Source organism: Notolepis coatsorum (genome assembly GCF_963971535.1).
Source record: "Notolepis coatsorum genome assembly, chromosome: 18".
Lineage (NCBI taxonomy): Eukaryota > Metazoa > Chordata > Actinopteri > Aulopiformes > Paralepididae > Notolepis > Notolepis coatsorum.
In genome coordinates, this window is record NC_140182.1 from 51,486,853 (window position 1) to 51,502,835 (window position 15,983).

The following is a 15,983-nucleotide window of genomic DNA, read 5'->3' on the forward strand; positions in this document are numbered from 1 at the left end:
AACAGGCTACTGACTGAGAGACTCTGAACCATCATGGTCACGTACAAAATGTCTTGTTAAAGTAATATTGTATAGTATAGGATTATTTTAAGTATTTGTTGTATTGCAATGTATTGTATTTGTATGTATATAATGTATTTTATGTATTTTATGTATATAATTTATTTAATGTATGTGCACACTACTACGGTTGAGGAGTCAAGGAAAACAAGAACCTCATGTTTTCGGAATGTATATACATTCTAAAAGCTGTGACAATAAACTTATCTATCTATCTATCTATCTATCTATCTATCTATCTATCTATCTATCTATCTATCTATCTATCTATCTATCTATCTATCTATCTATCTATCTATCTATCTATCTATCTATCTATCTATCTATCTATCTATCTATCTATCTATCTATCTATCTATCTATCTATCTATCTATCTATCTATCTATCTATCTATCTATCTATCTATCTATCTATCTATCTATCTATCTATCTATCTATCTATCTATCTATCTATCTATCTATCTATCTATCTATCTATCTATCTATCTATCTATCTATCTATCTATCTATCTATCTATCTATCTATCTATCTATCTATCTATCTATCTATCTATCTATCTATCTATCTATCTATCTATCTATCTATCTATCTATCTATCTATCTATCTATCTATCTATCTATCTATCTATCTATCTATCTATCTATCTATCTATCTATCTATCTATCTATCTATCTATCTATCTATCTATCTATCTATCTATCTATCTATCTATCTATCTATCTATCTATCTATCTATCTATCTATCTATCTATCTATCTATCTATCTATCTATCTATCTATCTATCTATCTATCTATCTATCTATCTATCTATCTATCTATCTATCTATCTATCTATCTATCTATCTATCTATCTATCTATCTATCTATCTATCTATCTATCTATCTATCTATCTATCTATCTATCTATCTATCTATCTATCTATCTATCTATCTATATCTACATCAGGGTTCATACTGGGGCAGAAAGAAATCAAAACATCTGCAGCCAGAGGAGCCTCCAAGTCATTCCTCCGTGCGGTCGGCGGACCGCAAATGACATCACGTCATAAATCAACCTCTCCAGACTGTCTGACAAAAGTATAGTTTTTTTCCTCAAACGTATTCAAGTATCATAACCATGTCACAACAGCAGTTACATATCAACTGGCCTCGCGTTCCGCTCTGCCTACTCTACTGAGATAACTCCTTATCTCCACGCACCTAGCGTGCACGAGAAACAAAAACAAATGCATCCACTTGCACGTGACCACGCCACTCGCATGTGCCCTATATTGCAGTAGCTCCCCACACACCCACACGTCCCCCAATACTTCCTGAGCCCTCCCACACCCGATGGCAGTAAGGTGGATGATATATTCGCTCCCCAAAGCAGTACTCTTCCTTAATGATGAGTGGAGACCTTTTACAATAAATTTATAGGCAGGGGTGGGGAAAGGGTTAAACAATAATGAGCATTACCCGGAGAGAAAAGGGTTAGACAGAATGCACATTAAAGACATTTACGTCTCCTTTACTGAAGGCTTAGCATGTTACACCTCTTCCCTTTTTTTTATCTACTTTTTCTCCCATTTTCTATTTTTCTCCCATCCCAATTTCGTATCATCTCTACCCTCCCCTGTCTCGAACGCTGTTTGGCCATGCCTCCCACAAGCCGGCTGTAATGTGGACGAAGCCATACATTGCACGAGTCCCCTCCGGTACTCGAGGTAGCAGCCATCGCATCTTTTCACCTGCACAGCGCGATCTTTCAGCGTCGGGGGTCTGCGCTTTGGAGGGACGCCGCCCCCGTCGCTTCCTGATTCTACTGCGCAGGCGCACCAACCGACCTGTAGGCGTCGCTGTCCACAACGTCCGATCCCCACCCATCAACTTCCCACCCCCTAATACTGCCAAATGTATTAGTATGAACGACCAGCAAAACTGAATGCAATGCGGAGAGCTGGGCTCGAACCCAGCGTCTCCTGCATTGGTGGTGAGCGCCTTGCCCACTGCACCACCTAGTCACCCAGAACCTCTTCCCTTTAAGGGTTATCTACTGCTCCGCTTCGCGGAGGCCAGGTTCAGGTCCGGCCTTTGCCTCTACTGCGGCCCGGATGGACACCGTGTCTCCAATTGCCCTACCTGGCCAAAAGACCAGGCTCGCCGGGACCCCGGGAGATCCTGGTGAGCCGTTTTTCCTGTTCCCACACCCGTGCACCACCTAACCGTCTGACAAGGTACAATGGGAATTTTATAAAGAACCACACATTATTATTACACTCAAAAGAAATTAACAGTGGGCCCACATTAGCAAATAAAAGTCCTACTGTATCTACAGCCGGCTTTTCCCCAAAACAATAAATGGTCGGGGCGCCCCTAGACACTGCTGCCAGTGTTAGTTCAAAGCACCGTTTATCTTCGCCCTTAGAGAGCCTGCGCCACACAGTGGAAATGTCTACCGATAAAGATTCAGCACTCGGAGCACCGCTGTACTTATCCAAGATGGCGGGCCTGCTCTCACCACCACTCGTCTGGGTGGTAAGATGGCCGTGGTGAGATCCCGCGATAACAGGCAGCGGGGCGGGGTAGACGCTGGGCAGGTGACTGCTGGGGTAACGGCTGGGATGGGCTGGAGGAGCATGTAGTGTAGTGACGTCCGCTGCTGGGCTGAAGGGGTGGGCCGACACACGGGCTAAACTGTGGTGCTAGCCTAAACAAAGCTAAGCTGTGGTTCGTGGTGAACCCCCTGTCATAACGCCTATACACAGCTAACGCAAGGTGGACAATATCTACCACCTGGTCTTCAGCAGTCGCTCGCCTGCTGGTTCATTCACAATGTCTCTTCCGCATTAACCAAACGCTAAGCTACCGCATATACTTCTAGGATAACCCGCTTTGTAACTGAGTTTATCTCTCGCGTGCTGAATCTCCGGAGCTCCCGTTCCGTGCGTCTTCCTCCCTCTGTCGAAAACGCTGAAGAGGAAGCCCCTCCCTCGGCACCGCGCTCTGAACCCATTCTTCTTCACCTGTGTCTCCCTGCCCAACGTGACCACCAGCGCCCCTGGCGGCACCTGTATCCTGTCCCACTATGAAGCGTCAATGTTAGGATAGGGAGAATCAAAGAGAGCAGCAAGTTAAGTGTCAATGTCGGGGTAGGGATGATCAAGAGCGGTCAGCCGGTTACACAACGTCCTCGTGAACACAGGGAATGCAAAAGATTAGCGTTAGACACCTTGAATAATAGTCATACATTTTTGGGTGTCTACATATGCATTTTTTTATATCTCTTATTACTCGGGATAATAAACTAGTAAATAAATAAATATAAATTAGTTTGTCCACCCTATTTTTTGCATGTAGCAACAATCAGATTTACATTTACATTTAGCTGACGCTTTTATCCAAAGCGACTTACAAGTTCTGTACGACAAGTCATCAGGAAGGGTACAACTCTATCAGCTGAGTAACAATGTTCATCAAAGTGTTGCATGCTACAGTGTAGGTTAGTTTATTAGGACAAGTGCATGACAGTAAGGTTAGTTATGGTTAGATTTATTTATTTTTTATTTCAGATAATGGTTGAAGAATTGCGTCTTTAGTTGACGGCGAAAGATTGGACGGGTTTTCGGCTGTCCTAACTGGGGTGGGTAGTTCATTCCACCATTATGGGGCAAGGACTGAGAATAGGCGACTTCTCTTTGATGACCCTCCCGGAGCTTGGATAGGAGTAGGTCTGAGGCGGCCAGAAGATGCAGAGCGTAGGGGTCTTGAGGGTGTGTAGTTAGAGACCATTGACCGGAGGTAGGTGGGAGCGGTTCCCTTTGCCGCACGGTATGCCAGGTCGAGGGCCTTGAAGCGGATTCGTGCAGCAATGGGGAACCAGTGCAGGTCCCTAAGAAGTGGGGTGACATGGGCTGACTTTGGTAGGTTTGAGATCAGGCGGGCTGCTGCGTTCTGAATGAGTTGAAGAGGCTTGGTGGCAGTGGCCGGGAGGCCAGCAAGCAGTGCGTTGCAGTAGTCGAGGCGGGAGATGACTGTTGATTGGACGAGGAGTTGGGTGGCTTCTTTTGTCAGGAAGGGGCGGATCCTTCTGACGTTGCTCAGGAGGAATCTGCAGGTTCTGGTTGTCGCTGCAATGTGAGCAGAGAAGTTCAACTGGTCGTCGAGGACAACACCAAGGTTCTTGGTGGTCGGGACGCGGTCACAGCTGCATTCTCGACTGTGATGGAAAGGTCGGTCAGGGGGGAAGATTTGGCCGGCAGGTGGAGCAATTCTGTTTAGCTTAGGTTCAGTTTTGTGAGGATTGGCCCGTTGCCGCCGCACGCTTCAGGGTCAAGGTACCAATTACCGTCGCGCACCTGATGTGTGTTGTAATTAGCTCACTGGAGGTCTTCATATACTCTGGGTTTCCTAACGTTCATTGTCGGGTCGTTTTGGATTTCCACTGGCTGCTGCTTGTTTTCCCTGTGTTGTACCTCGCATTTTTCTCTTCAGGACGTCTGTTGGAAGTCGCCGCTGTTGCTTGCTTGCCATTCTTTGGACCCCTGCCTCGTAGACCGCTTTGCGCAATTGCGCCTTGGTGAGTTTTTGGAACGTTCTTTTTTGGATACTGTTTTTCTCGTAAATTCCGGGACTCGGGACCTTTCTGTTTTTGTGTGTTATGTTAAACACTGAAGAGGAGCCGCTTGTTGTTATCACGGACTCAGCTAGTTAAACACTGAAGAGGAACCGCTTGTTGTTATCACGGACTCAGCTAAGACAATACTGGACTGCTTGTAATCCTGTTTGCTCGTCTAGTGACATTTTCTCTCTCTCTGTTTCCCGAGTGGATCGACGTGTAGCTGCAGAGCAGCAGAGGCAGTGGCGCAACGCCACGGTGCCTCTCAGCCCAGAGGACGTGCTGCAGAGCCGCGGACAACTCTGTCCAGAACATTCTCCCTTTGTGTTTTGTTGTTTATTTGCTCATTCCTATTTTAGAAATAAATACGCCCTAGTTTTTGGCTAACTCTGAACTACCTGTCTGTGCCGTGCTGTTGGGGTCGGTTTCAAACCATAATATTACGACCCGACCATGACGACCCCAGCCGACACAGACAGAGTTAGGGCAGCGTTGGCGGTCCAGATCGAGTTGACCAACGACCACAGCCTACAGTTAGGTGCGGCTGCGGCTGCTGTGCAGGACCTCTGGGCCCAGGTCCAGCCTATTCAGGAGTCTCTTAGCTCTCTGGCCACCCAGCAGACAGCTCAGGGTAATCAGCAGGCTGATATTCTGCACCAGCTACAGACGCTCAGTGCAGCATTTAACACCCTGCTTGTAACCCAACCTGTTCCAGGAGTCTCAGCCAGATCACCACCCGCAGCCGCGGCAGATCCCGCACCTCCCGTCCTCGCACCTCGGGAGCCCCGTCTCTCCGAACCACGTTTGTTCAACGGTAACTTCGAGGATTGTGCCACATTCATCATGCAATGTGAGTTGGTTTTCCTTCATCAACCCAGCCGATTTACATCAGAGGGAGCCCGAGTAGCTTACATGACTAACCTGCTCACAGGGCGAGCAGCACAGTGGGTTACTGCCTCCTGGTCAATGAGGGCTGATTTTTGTTTTTCCTACCCAGACTTCGTGGCAGAGCTCCGCAGGGTTTTCCACCACCCAGCTCGTGGTCAGGACCCAGGAGCTCGGTTGGGCACCTTCCGGCAGGGCAGTGGCAGTGTCACCGACTACGCGCTGGAGTTCAGACTGGCCACAACCGAGAGCGGTTGGAACGATCAAGCGCTTCGTCTCACCTTCCTGAGGGGGCTCAACGACGCAGTAAGGGACCAGCTCGCGACCCGAGAGGAGCCCGATTCCCTCGAGGGCCTATTCGACCTCGCAATTCGCATCGACGGACGCCTCCGGGAGAGAAGGCGTGAGAGAGCCCGACTGGGAACCCCAGACGTTCCCCAGACCCCCCGCACTCGTGACGGTACTGCGGTCCGTCCTGCTCCCTCCGCAACTGGTGGTCTCTTCCCCTCCCGGTCTGTGCCCGAGGAGGAACCCATGCAGCTGGGACGCACACACCTTAGCCAGGCTGAACGGGAGGCCAGGTTCAGGTCCGGCCTTTGCCTCTACTGCGGCCCGGATGGACACCGTGTCTCCAATTGCCCTACCTGGCCAAAAGACCAGGCTCGCCGGGACCCCGGGAGATCCTGGTGAGCCGTTTTTCCTGTTCCCACACCCGTGCACCACCTAACCGTCTGACGAGCGTCACCCTAGCCTGGGCGGACCAACGGGCGACGGTGGAGGCACTCATTGACTCGGGTGCTGATGAGAGTTTCCTGGACTTTGAGTTTGCCACCCAGGCCAACATTCCACTTGAGGACCTCGAGAGGCCCTTGGAGGTTTTCGCGCTGGACCAGCACCACCTGGCTGACATCACTCAACGCACCTGTCCTATCCTCCTCACCATTGCTGGTAACCACATTGAGAGACTCCAGTTTTTTATTACCAGATCCCCTCTTGTCCCAGTAGTCCTGGGTCGGCCCTGGCTCGCGCTGCATGAGCCCCACATCGCCTGGTCCTCCGGCACCATCAGGGGGTGGAGCTCCTCCTGTCATGCCCAGTGTCTTCAGGCGGCGTCCAGTCCCTCGCCCCGGAGTTCCCTTTGTGAGCCGCCCCCAGACCTCTCGACTATTCCCCCCGAGTACCACGACCTCGAGGAGGTTTTCAGCAAGTCCCGGGCTCAGGCCCTTCCGCCTCACCGGCCTTACGACTGTGCCATCGACCTCCGCTCAGGGGCCCCCCTTCCCGGCAGCCGCCTCTACAGTCTGACCGTCCCTGAGAAGGCAGCGATGGATAAATACATCTCTGAGTCCTTGGCAGCAGGCCTCATTCGGCCTTCCTCCTCCCCGGTGGCGGCCGGTTTCTTTTTTGTTGGGAAGAATGATGGAGACCTTCGACCCTGCATCGACTATCGCCAACTCAACGAGATCACCATTAAGAACAGGTATCCTCTTCCTCTCATGAACTCCACCTTCAAGCCCCTCACCCAGGCTACCGTCTTCACCAAGCTGGACCTCCGGAGTGCCTACCATCTGGTCCGTATCCGAGAGGGCGATGAATGGAAGACCGCCTTCAAGACCCCCAGGGGCCACTACGAGTACCTGGTGATGCCGTTCGGCCTCACCAACGCTCCGGCGGTATTCCAGGCGCTCATGAACGACGTCCTCCGTGACATGCTGGAGGAGTTTGTGGTGGTATACCTGGACGACATCCTCATCTTCTCCAGGACCCTCGAGGAACACGTCCAGCATGTCCGGCGTGTGCTGGAGCACCTCCTACACAATCGGCTCTTCGTTAAGGCAGAGAAGTGCCGTTTCCACTCCGACTCCGTCGATTACCTGGGCTTCATCGTGGAGAGCGGCCTGACCCGAGCTGACCCTCGCAAGATCCGGGCCGTGGAGGAGTGGCCGGAACCCACCTCTCGGAAGGAGCTACAGAGCTTCCTCAGGTTCGCAAACTTCTACTGAAGATTCATCCGGAACTACAGCCAGGTGGCGGAACCACTTACCAGGCTAACCTCTCCCGCCCTGCCGTTTGACTGGTCTCCAGCGGCTTGCGCTGCGTTCCGTTCCCTCAAGAAGAGGTTCACCACCGCCCCGGTCTTGCTCCACCCAGACCCCAAGAGACAGTTCATTGTGGAGGTGGACGCCTCAGATACTGGACTAGGGGCTATCTTGTCTCAGCGGTCGGCAACGGACCAGAAGGTCCATCCGTGCGCTTTCTACTCACGTCGTTTCCTTCCTGCCGAGAGGAACTATGACATTGGCAATCGGGAGCTGCTGGCGGTAGTGGCTGCCTTGGAGGAGTGGCGTCATTGGCTGGAGGGGGCTCCAACCACTGTGGATCCGACTCCCATCCTCCCAGAGGCCAGGGTGGTGGGAGTGGTCACCTTGGGCATCGAGGGATTGGTCAGGCGTGCCCTACGTTTCCATCCCGCTCCCGGCAACGTACCTGTTCGTCGCCTCTTCGTCCCCGACTCAGTCCGGTCCCGGGTTCTCCAGTGGGGCCATACCAGCCGGTTCGCCTGCCACCCCGGCGTTCATCGCACTTTCTCCTTCCTGGCTCGTCGATTCTGGTGGCCCACCATGAGGAACGACGTCAAGGAATTTGTTCTGGCTTGCGCGGTCTGCGCCCGCAGCAAGGCCTCCCACCAGGCACCCTCCAGGCTATTGCAGCCGCTTCCCATTCCGAGCCGCCCTTGGTCCCATGTGGCGTTGGACTTCGTCACGGGTCTTCCTTCGTCCCAGGGGAACACGTGCCTACTAACGGTGGTGGATCGGTTAAGCAAGGGGGTTCACCTCGTGGCCCTTCCCAAGCTTCACTCGGCTGCCGAGACAGCGGACCTCCTGACAAGCCATGTGTTCCGCCTCCATGGGTTTCCCCAGGACGTCGTCTTGGACCGGGGCCCCCAGTTCACTTCCCAGGTATGGCGGGCCTTTTGCAAGGGATTGGGAGCAACAGTCAGTCTTTCCTCTGGTTAACATCCCCAGACTAACGGACAAACAGAGAGGATGAACCAGAGCGTGGAGTCTGCTCTCCGTTGTGTTGCCGCCGAGAGACCCGCTTCCTGGAGCCGGTTCCTCCCCTGGGTCGAGTACGCCATCAACTCCCTGGTCAGTTCCGCCACCGGCCTCTCGCCATTTGAGGTATCCCTGTGCTACCAACCCCCTCTTTTCCCTGCACAGGAGTCGGAGGTGGCAGTTCCCTCCGTGCAGGACCATCTCAACCGGTGTCGGCAGGTCTGGGAGATCACCAGGACTGCGCTGCTCCGATCATCGGAGCGCGCCAGTCGTGGAGCTGACCGACGCCGGATCCCTGCGCCGACGTACCACCCTGGGCAGAGGGTATGGTTGTCCGCCAAGGACCTTCCGCTTCGATCCTCGGCCAAGAAGCTTAACCCCCGGTTCGTCGGCCCTTTTGAGGTTCAGAGGGTGCTCAGTCCCGCGGCGGTGAGTCTTAAGCTTCCTGCGTCCATGCGCATTCACCCCGTTTTCCATGTGTCCCGGGTTAAACCTGTCTCTCTCAGTCCCCTGATGCCTCCTGCTCCAGACCCGCCTCCTCCCGAGATGGTGGACGGACACCCCCAGTGGAAGGTCCGTCAGCTCATGGACGTCCGACGGCGGGGACGGGGGTTCCAGTACCTGGTGGACTGGGAGGGATACGGTCCGGAGGAGCGGAGCTGGGTCTCCCGCCAGCTCATCATGGACCCGACCTGATCACCGACTTCCATCGTTCCCATCCGGACAGGCCGGGCCGGGCTGGTCGCCGGGTGGCTCCCGTGGAGGGGGGGGTACTGTGAGGATTGGCCCGTTGCCGCCGCACGCTTCAGGGTCAAGGTACCAATTACCGTCGCGCACCTGATTGTTGTAATCAGCTCACTGGAGGTCTTCATATACTCTGGGTTTCCTAACGTTCATTGTCGGGTCGTTTTGGATTTCCACTGGCTGCTGCTTGTTTTCCCCTGTGTTGTACCTCGCCTTTTTCTCTTCAGGACGTCTGTTGGAAGTCGCCGCTGTTGCTTGCTTGCCATTCTTTGGACCCCTGCCTCGTAGACCGCTTTGCGCAATTGCGCCTTGGTGAGTTTTTGGAACGTTCTTTTTTGGATACTGTTTTTCTCGTAAATTCCGGGACTCGGGACCTTTCTGTTTTTGTGTGTTATGTTAAACACTGAAGAGGAGCCGCTTGTTGTTATCACGGACTCAGCTAGTTAAACACTGAAGAGGAACCGCTTGATGTTATCACAGACTCAGCTAAGACAATACTGGACTGCTTGTAATCCCGCTTGCTCGTCTAGTGACATTTTCTCTCTCTCTGTTTCCCGAGTGGATCGACGTGTAGCTGCAGAGCAGCAGAGGCAGTGGCACAACGCCACGGTGCCTCTCAGCCCAGAGGACGTGCTGCAGAGCCGCGGACAACTCTGTCCAGAACATTCTCCCTTTGTGTTTTGTTGTTTATTTGCTCATTCCTATTTTAGAAATAAATACGCCCTAGTTTTTGGCTAACTCTGAACTACCTGTCTGTGCCGTGCTGTTGGGGTCGGTTTCAAACCATAACAAGTTTGAGGTGGTTGGTCGTCATCCAGGCGGAGATGTCGGACAGACAGGCCGAGATCCGCTCAGAGACGTGGATATCTGAGGGAGGGAAGGAGAGGAAGAGTTGAGTATCATCGGCATAACAATGATACGAGAAGCCATGAGACGTGATAATGTTACCCAGTGATTTAGTGTAGAGGGAGAAGAGAAGGGGTCCTAGGACCGAACCCTGGGGGACACCCGTCCGCAGGGGGCGGGTGGCCGACAGGGTCCCTCTCCATGACACTTGGTAGGAGCGGTCATTGAGGTATGATGTCAGCCATGTCAGCACAGAGCCAGCCACTCCCATTCCTGCGAGGGCCGCAAGGAGGATCTGATGGTTGACTGTGTCGAAGACTGTGCAGATAGATCTAGGAGATTTGAAATTAGTTAAAAAATGCCGGCACTCTGGCCAGAATAATAAACCTACTCTACAGTAGATTTCATTATCTGTTCTTATGCACGCCTGGTGATACTAAATCCAATTTGAACTCTGGCATTTGAAAGATAAGATTTGGCACAATCCATAAATGTGCGAATTGGGTACAATAAGGTAATTTATAAGCCTGCTATTCTATATTCTATAATAATATTTCAAATTGCATTGGCCCGGATGGGAGAATTCAGTACTGTATCTACAAAACCTTCTGTTTAATCATCTTCCCTTTATTCATTTCCTTAAATTTCCTAAAAAACAAGATCAGTGGCAGTTTTTCATATCTGGTCATTTTTAGCATGGTGTTATGTAAGGGATAATGTATAGCTACGAGGTCATTGTCGCAAAATAATTGACCGACACGGAGTTTAAAATACCGAGCCGCCTCGGCGAGGTGTTTTAAACGTCAGTGAAGGTCAATTATTTTGCGACAATGATCGAGTATAGCTATACATTATCCCGCTTATTACATGGCTAACTTACTAACAATATACCTAATTCATTTTACATCGACTCGCAACACTGGTTCTGGCTGCGTTCTGGCTCCGCTCGTCGCTCCGCCCCCTGTCATCGCCGGCAGCAGAACACCGGCAGTGTCTAATTGCACTGAAACAGTGTGTGTCAGTGGGCTTGATTGCGAACAACTGCGCACAGCGGTCATTATTGTCCCACAGCGGTCATTATTGAAAAATAATGACCGCTGTCGGGGGGCTATTGACCAATCACAAGCAAGCATTTCGGCGAATGTGAAAACGCCATGTAATAATCACTGTTAAAGATACAAAGAAAAATCATAATTCATATTATCACAATTTAAGCAAGCCTAGTAATAGACACAATATGTCTGACACTGGGAATACATTCACTGAGGTCCATAGATGTCCCTGATACCAAGAACATGAAAATGGACCTTGTAGAAGTGGAGCAATATTCCATTTACGTAGGTATGTATTTTAGGCGGATTTTCAGAAAATAGGGCTCTGGGCTTAAGAGGTTAAATGCATCCACTCAAAACAACAACTCAACAATTAATACTCGAGTCAAAAGTAAATACTCTTGGGAAAGTGGTTGTTTTCAGCAGGTGGTCGATATACCAGTAGAAATTATACACCAGTAGACATTCAGAAGGTTTAGAATTTCCCATATTGTTTCTACTGGATGGGAGAATGACTTCACTACAGACTTAATATTGACCACCTCACTGTTTTGTAATAAATATTAATATTATACTGTATACTAATTGCACTGATGATATAGGGCTGACCAGAAACTTCAACCATTGCCATGGTAATCAACTGCAAAGTCAATATTGGAATGCTTCAGAATTTTAGTTTTTTTACCCCTCCAAAAATAGTCAGCACAAAAAAAAACATACTATGCAATTGTGTTTAGATGGAGGCTTCCAAATAAGCTCTTTGGGTTTTATGCCCCTCCCTGCATTGTTTATTATTTGTTTTCGTTTTCTGTAATTTTTTTTAACTGTGCAAAAGAAAAACCTGAACTGAAACTGATATGAAATCCATATCACCCACCCTCGGTTTTCAGTAAACAACAAGGCCCTTTGTCAGAGTGGAGGAGGAGGTGTTCTGAAAGCCTCCTGCTGTGAGGATGACAACACACAACACCTGGCCTGCCTCTCCTCCTGCCCCCTCCCCCTGCCCCCTCCTGCCTCTCCTCCTTCCTGAAACCTGGCATGCTGCCAGAGCCTGGAACAATAGCTCTGAGAGAAGATGGACAGAGAGATACGGACAGAAAGAGGAAGTCTAGCTTTTGTGCAGCCTCACTGAATTAAACACTACTCACTTATTCCTGTTCCGCCCTCCCTGTCTGTCCTTATCTTCCTCAGATGGCACACGTCGAGGGGCATGAAACGGCAATTCAGACGTGAGCCTGGTTGAACAAAATCACACTTGACCTACAGTAATGAGAATACAAAGATTGTAGTGTTAGTGCTTGCCATGGATGTTGTTGACACGATTTGCCCCGTATTGGTTTAGATTTCTCGATTGGTATTATCTGTAGAGGGTGTTTATCTTTAAGCTCCAGTGAGTGACTGATGAGCTCTAGTGACCGTATCTAGTATCATGCATGTTGTTTATCTCTTGTGAACATGTAGTGGAGCGCTGCTTACATTTTACACAGTCATCCCTATGCTTAGGGGACGATGGAGCGCGCTCCACGAGGAAGTTACTTTGTGACCCTGTCATTTACAAGTGGTAAGGGTATTGGTTAGATTGTGATAATTAAGTACTGTATCACCTAGCCTGCCTGGGAACTACGCCAAGCACCACAAAGTGTTAAAAAGGTCAGTATCCTACAGATTGAACTGACCATTAGGAGCACTTAAAATGCTAGCTACCGTTACAGGATCCTGCCCTCTGAATGCCGATTAATAATACACACCGATGCGGTTGCTTAAAGAGTTACATGGCTCCTCGGGGTCATAACGCCACATAATGGAACAGGAGATTGAGACTGCATCTGTGAAACAGAAAGCACAATGAAACCCAGCAAATGTTACATGAGGAAATTAAACAGCCCATTATATAGTGGCTTGGTCCATTATGTTCCTCAATATAGTGGTATGGTTCTTTATGTTCCTCAAGATAGTGGCTTGGTTCTTTATGTTCCTGAAGATAGTGGCTTGGTTCTTTATGTTCCTCAAGATAGTGGCTTGGTTCTTTATGTTCCTCAAGATAGTGACTTGGTTCTTTATGCTCCTCAAGATAGTGGCTTGGTTATTTATGTTCCTCAAGATAGTGGCATGGTTCGTTACGTTCCTCAAGATAGTGGCTTGGTTCGTTATGTTCCTCAAGATAGTGTCTTGGTTCTTTATGTTCCTCAAGATAGTGGCTTGGTTCTTTATGTTCCTCAAGATAGTGGTTTTGGTTTTCTTATGTTCCTCAAGATAGTGGCTTGGATCTTTATGTTCCTCAAGATAGTGGCTTGGTTCTTTATGTTCCTCAAGATAGTGGCTTGGTTCTTTATGTTACTCAAGATAGTGGCTTGGTTCTTTATGTTCCTCAAGATAATGGCTTGGTTTTTTATGTTCCTCAAGATAGTGGCTTGGATCTTTATGTTCCTCAAGATAGTGGCTTGGTTCTTTATGTTACTCAAGATAGTGGCTTGGTTCTTTATGTTCCTCAAGATAATGGCATGGTTCTTTATGTTCCTCAAGATAGTGGCTTGGTTTTTTATGTTCCTCAAGATAGTGGCTTGGTTCTTTATGTTCCTCAAGATAGTGGCTTGGTTCTTTATGTTCCTCAAGACTTGTAAATAGATTTTGTGCACATGACAGTGTTCCTTGCTCTTCATTGTGTTATTTGTGGTGTCAGGTTGAGATGGGCAGGAGACACCGGTGGAGGAGCCTGTGCATGCGACACAAGAAGTGCTGTTAATATCGGTGTCGCCACAGGAAATACATTTGTGGTCTGATATTGTAGTCGGCCACCGCAAATAAACCTGTGTATGGTGGACACTGCATTGCACAATAACCTTGTGCCTGAACAAACATGTATTTGTCGATATGCTCTCTCTACAGAGGAGAACAAGGTGTGGGAGATTCTGTTCTCACAGCTCTTTTCTTCTTAATCTCTCTCTCCCCCCCCCCCCCCTCTCTCTCTCTCTCTCTCTCTCTCTCTCTCTCTCTCTCTCTCTCTCTCTCTCTCTCTCTCTCTCTCTCTCTCTCTCTCTCTCTCTCTGATTTAGGCTACTTATTCAGTTTGTTTTCCCTGTTCGTTTGGCATCACAGTAATTATCTAATAGTTAACCTGAACTGGTATATATATAAAAAAAAAATTCAAATTAATTAATTGCCGATATAGTCGTCAACAGAGTGGATCTAATTACACAGTGCATATCAGCCTGCTGTCTGCTATTGTCCTCGAGCCGTCCCCTGACTACCAGCTCTTCAGGCCCGACACCTGGCTCTTACCAGTTGGAGGACCGGCTGTTTGCTAGATCAGTAGATCATGGCTTTAGATCCCTTAAAACATACTGTATGAACAACCATAATAAAGCGCTTGTTTAAAGTATCCTCGTGATGTTATGGTGTTTCACACCAACTAGTATGGTCTCAGTTCATTGGCCACAGTTGGCGGTTAATGATAAATCACCCGTTGATTGATTACAATCGCCTGTGTTTGCTGACCAAGGTGTCTGCGATCGAACCCTGTTTTAGACGTTCATGTTTGGTGAGATTATCAACGTGGAATGGATGGAAATCGAAAGATACCTGATGCAACTGGCATATAATAGGTAGTGTTCACTGAATAATACATACTGGTCTTAGGTGGGACTGTTGTGTCTGTCTCTCTCTCTCTGGCACCTGCCCCCAGCTCATTGTCTCTCTCTCTCTCTCTCTCTCTCTCTCTCTCTCTCTCTCTCTCTCTCTCTCTCTCTCTCTCTCTCTCTCTCTCTCTCTCTGGCACCTAGCTCATTGTCTCTCTCTTCCAGGTGGATGTCTTGAGCCATGAGCAGGGCGGAACCTCAGTCACGGCAAGCCAAGTGAGTGTCACACACCCCTACGCACACATGGGAGTATTCTCATATAAACCATCGTCCGTGTTTACCTTTGTGTCTGTCAGTGAATGGCCTTATCCTGAGTCACTGTCACAGACAGGGGGCAGGGCAGGGCAGGGGGAGGGAGGGGGGGGGGGGGGTGAGAAGGGAGAGGGGGGGGGATAGAAGGGGGGGGGGAGTGAGAGAGAGGTATGGAGAAGGGTGTGAGAGGGAGGGAGAGAGAGAATCACTAACTTGGATATGTTATGTGGTGTGGGTCAGGGTCCTTGGGTACAGAGCGGCTCTGTTGGGGAATGTTTGCTTTTCCTGGGCTCCTGGCTCCAGTCACTCTCTCTCCCCATGCCTCACGCCCCCTCTCTCCCTCTCCCTCTCCCTCTCCCTCTCCCTCTCCCTCTCCCTCTCCCTCTCCCCGGCTGGCCCATATGCTCAGAATCTCAGGCTAATCTCGTCCAGCCCAGGCCAGTCTGCTCGGACGGTCTGTGTATCACACCTTCATGAGCGCTGGCAGTGCGGCAGGTTCAGTGTGCTGCTTTATGACAGTGACCAGTCAACACGATGAAGGGCAGACAGCGTAACCCTGCCTCATCTTCCTCTCATTGCAGCGGAGTGGCCCGATCGGACAGCAAGATCAGCGCCAAGGCTCTGTACGGTAAGCTGCTGCATGGAGGTGCAGGGAGGTGCGATGTACTGTATGTATGTTGTCATGACTTCTCCTACTTGTGCTGCTTGCCAGCTGCTTTGCATACAGTAATTTGTTATAGAGTATTATTTTTGGTGTAAATTGACATGCTTGCATACTTTCCTTTCTTGCCCAATGCTCATTTCCTTACAACCTGAAAAGGGCCAAACTATGAGGATCTACTGTATCAGCAT

General features: G+C 49.6%; 1 protein-coding gene across 4 annotated transcripts in view; it reads left to right on the forward strand.

The window, feature by feature from the left end:
• eps8l2 (EPS8 signaling adaptor L2) overlaps nt 1-15,983 on the forward strand; it is a 95,282-nt gene that overhangs the window by 8,107 nt on the left and 71,192 nt on the right. For 2 of the 4 annotated variants that reach the window (XM_084335612.1, XM_084335615.1), the window contains exon 1: nt 15,567-15,759. In XM_084335612.1, coding sequence (XP_084191738.1) covers nt 15,666-15,759 — 94 coding nt within the window. In that variant the 5' untranslated portion in view covers nt 15,567-15,665. Of the gene's footprint in view, nt 1-15,044; nt 15,096-15,565; nt 15,760-15,983 lie in introns of those variants that run through there. The other 2 variants (XM_084335613.1, XM_084335614.1) reach the window with 2 other exon arrangements.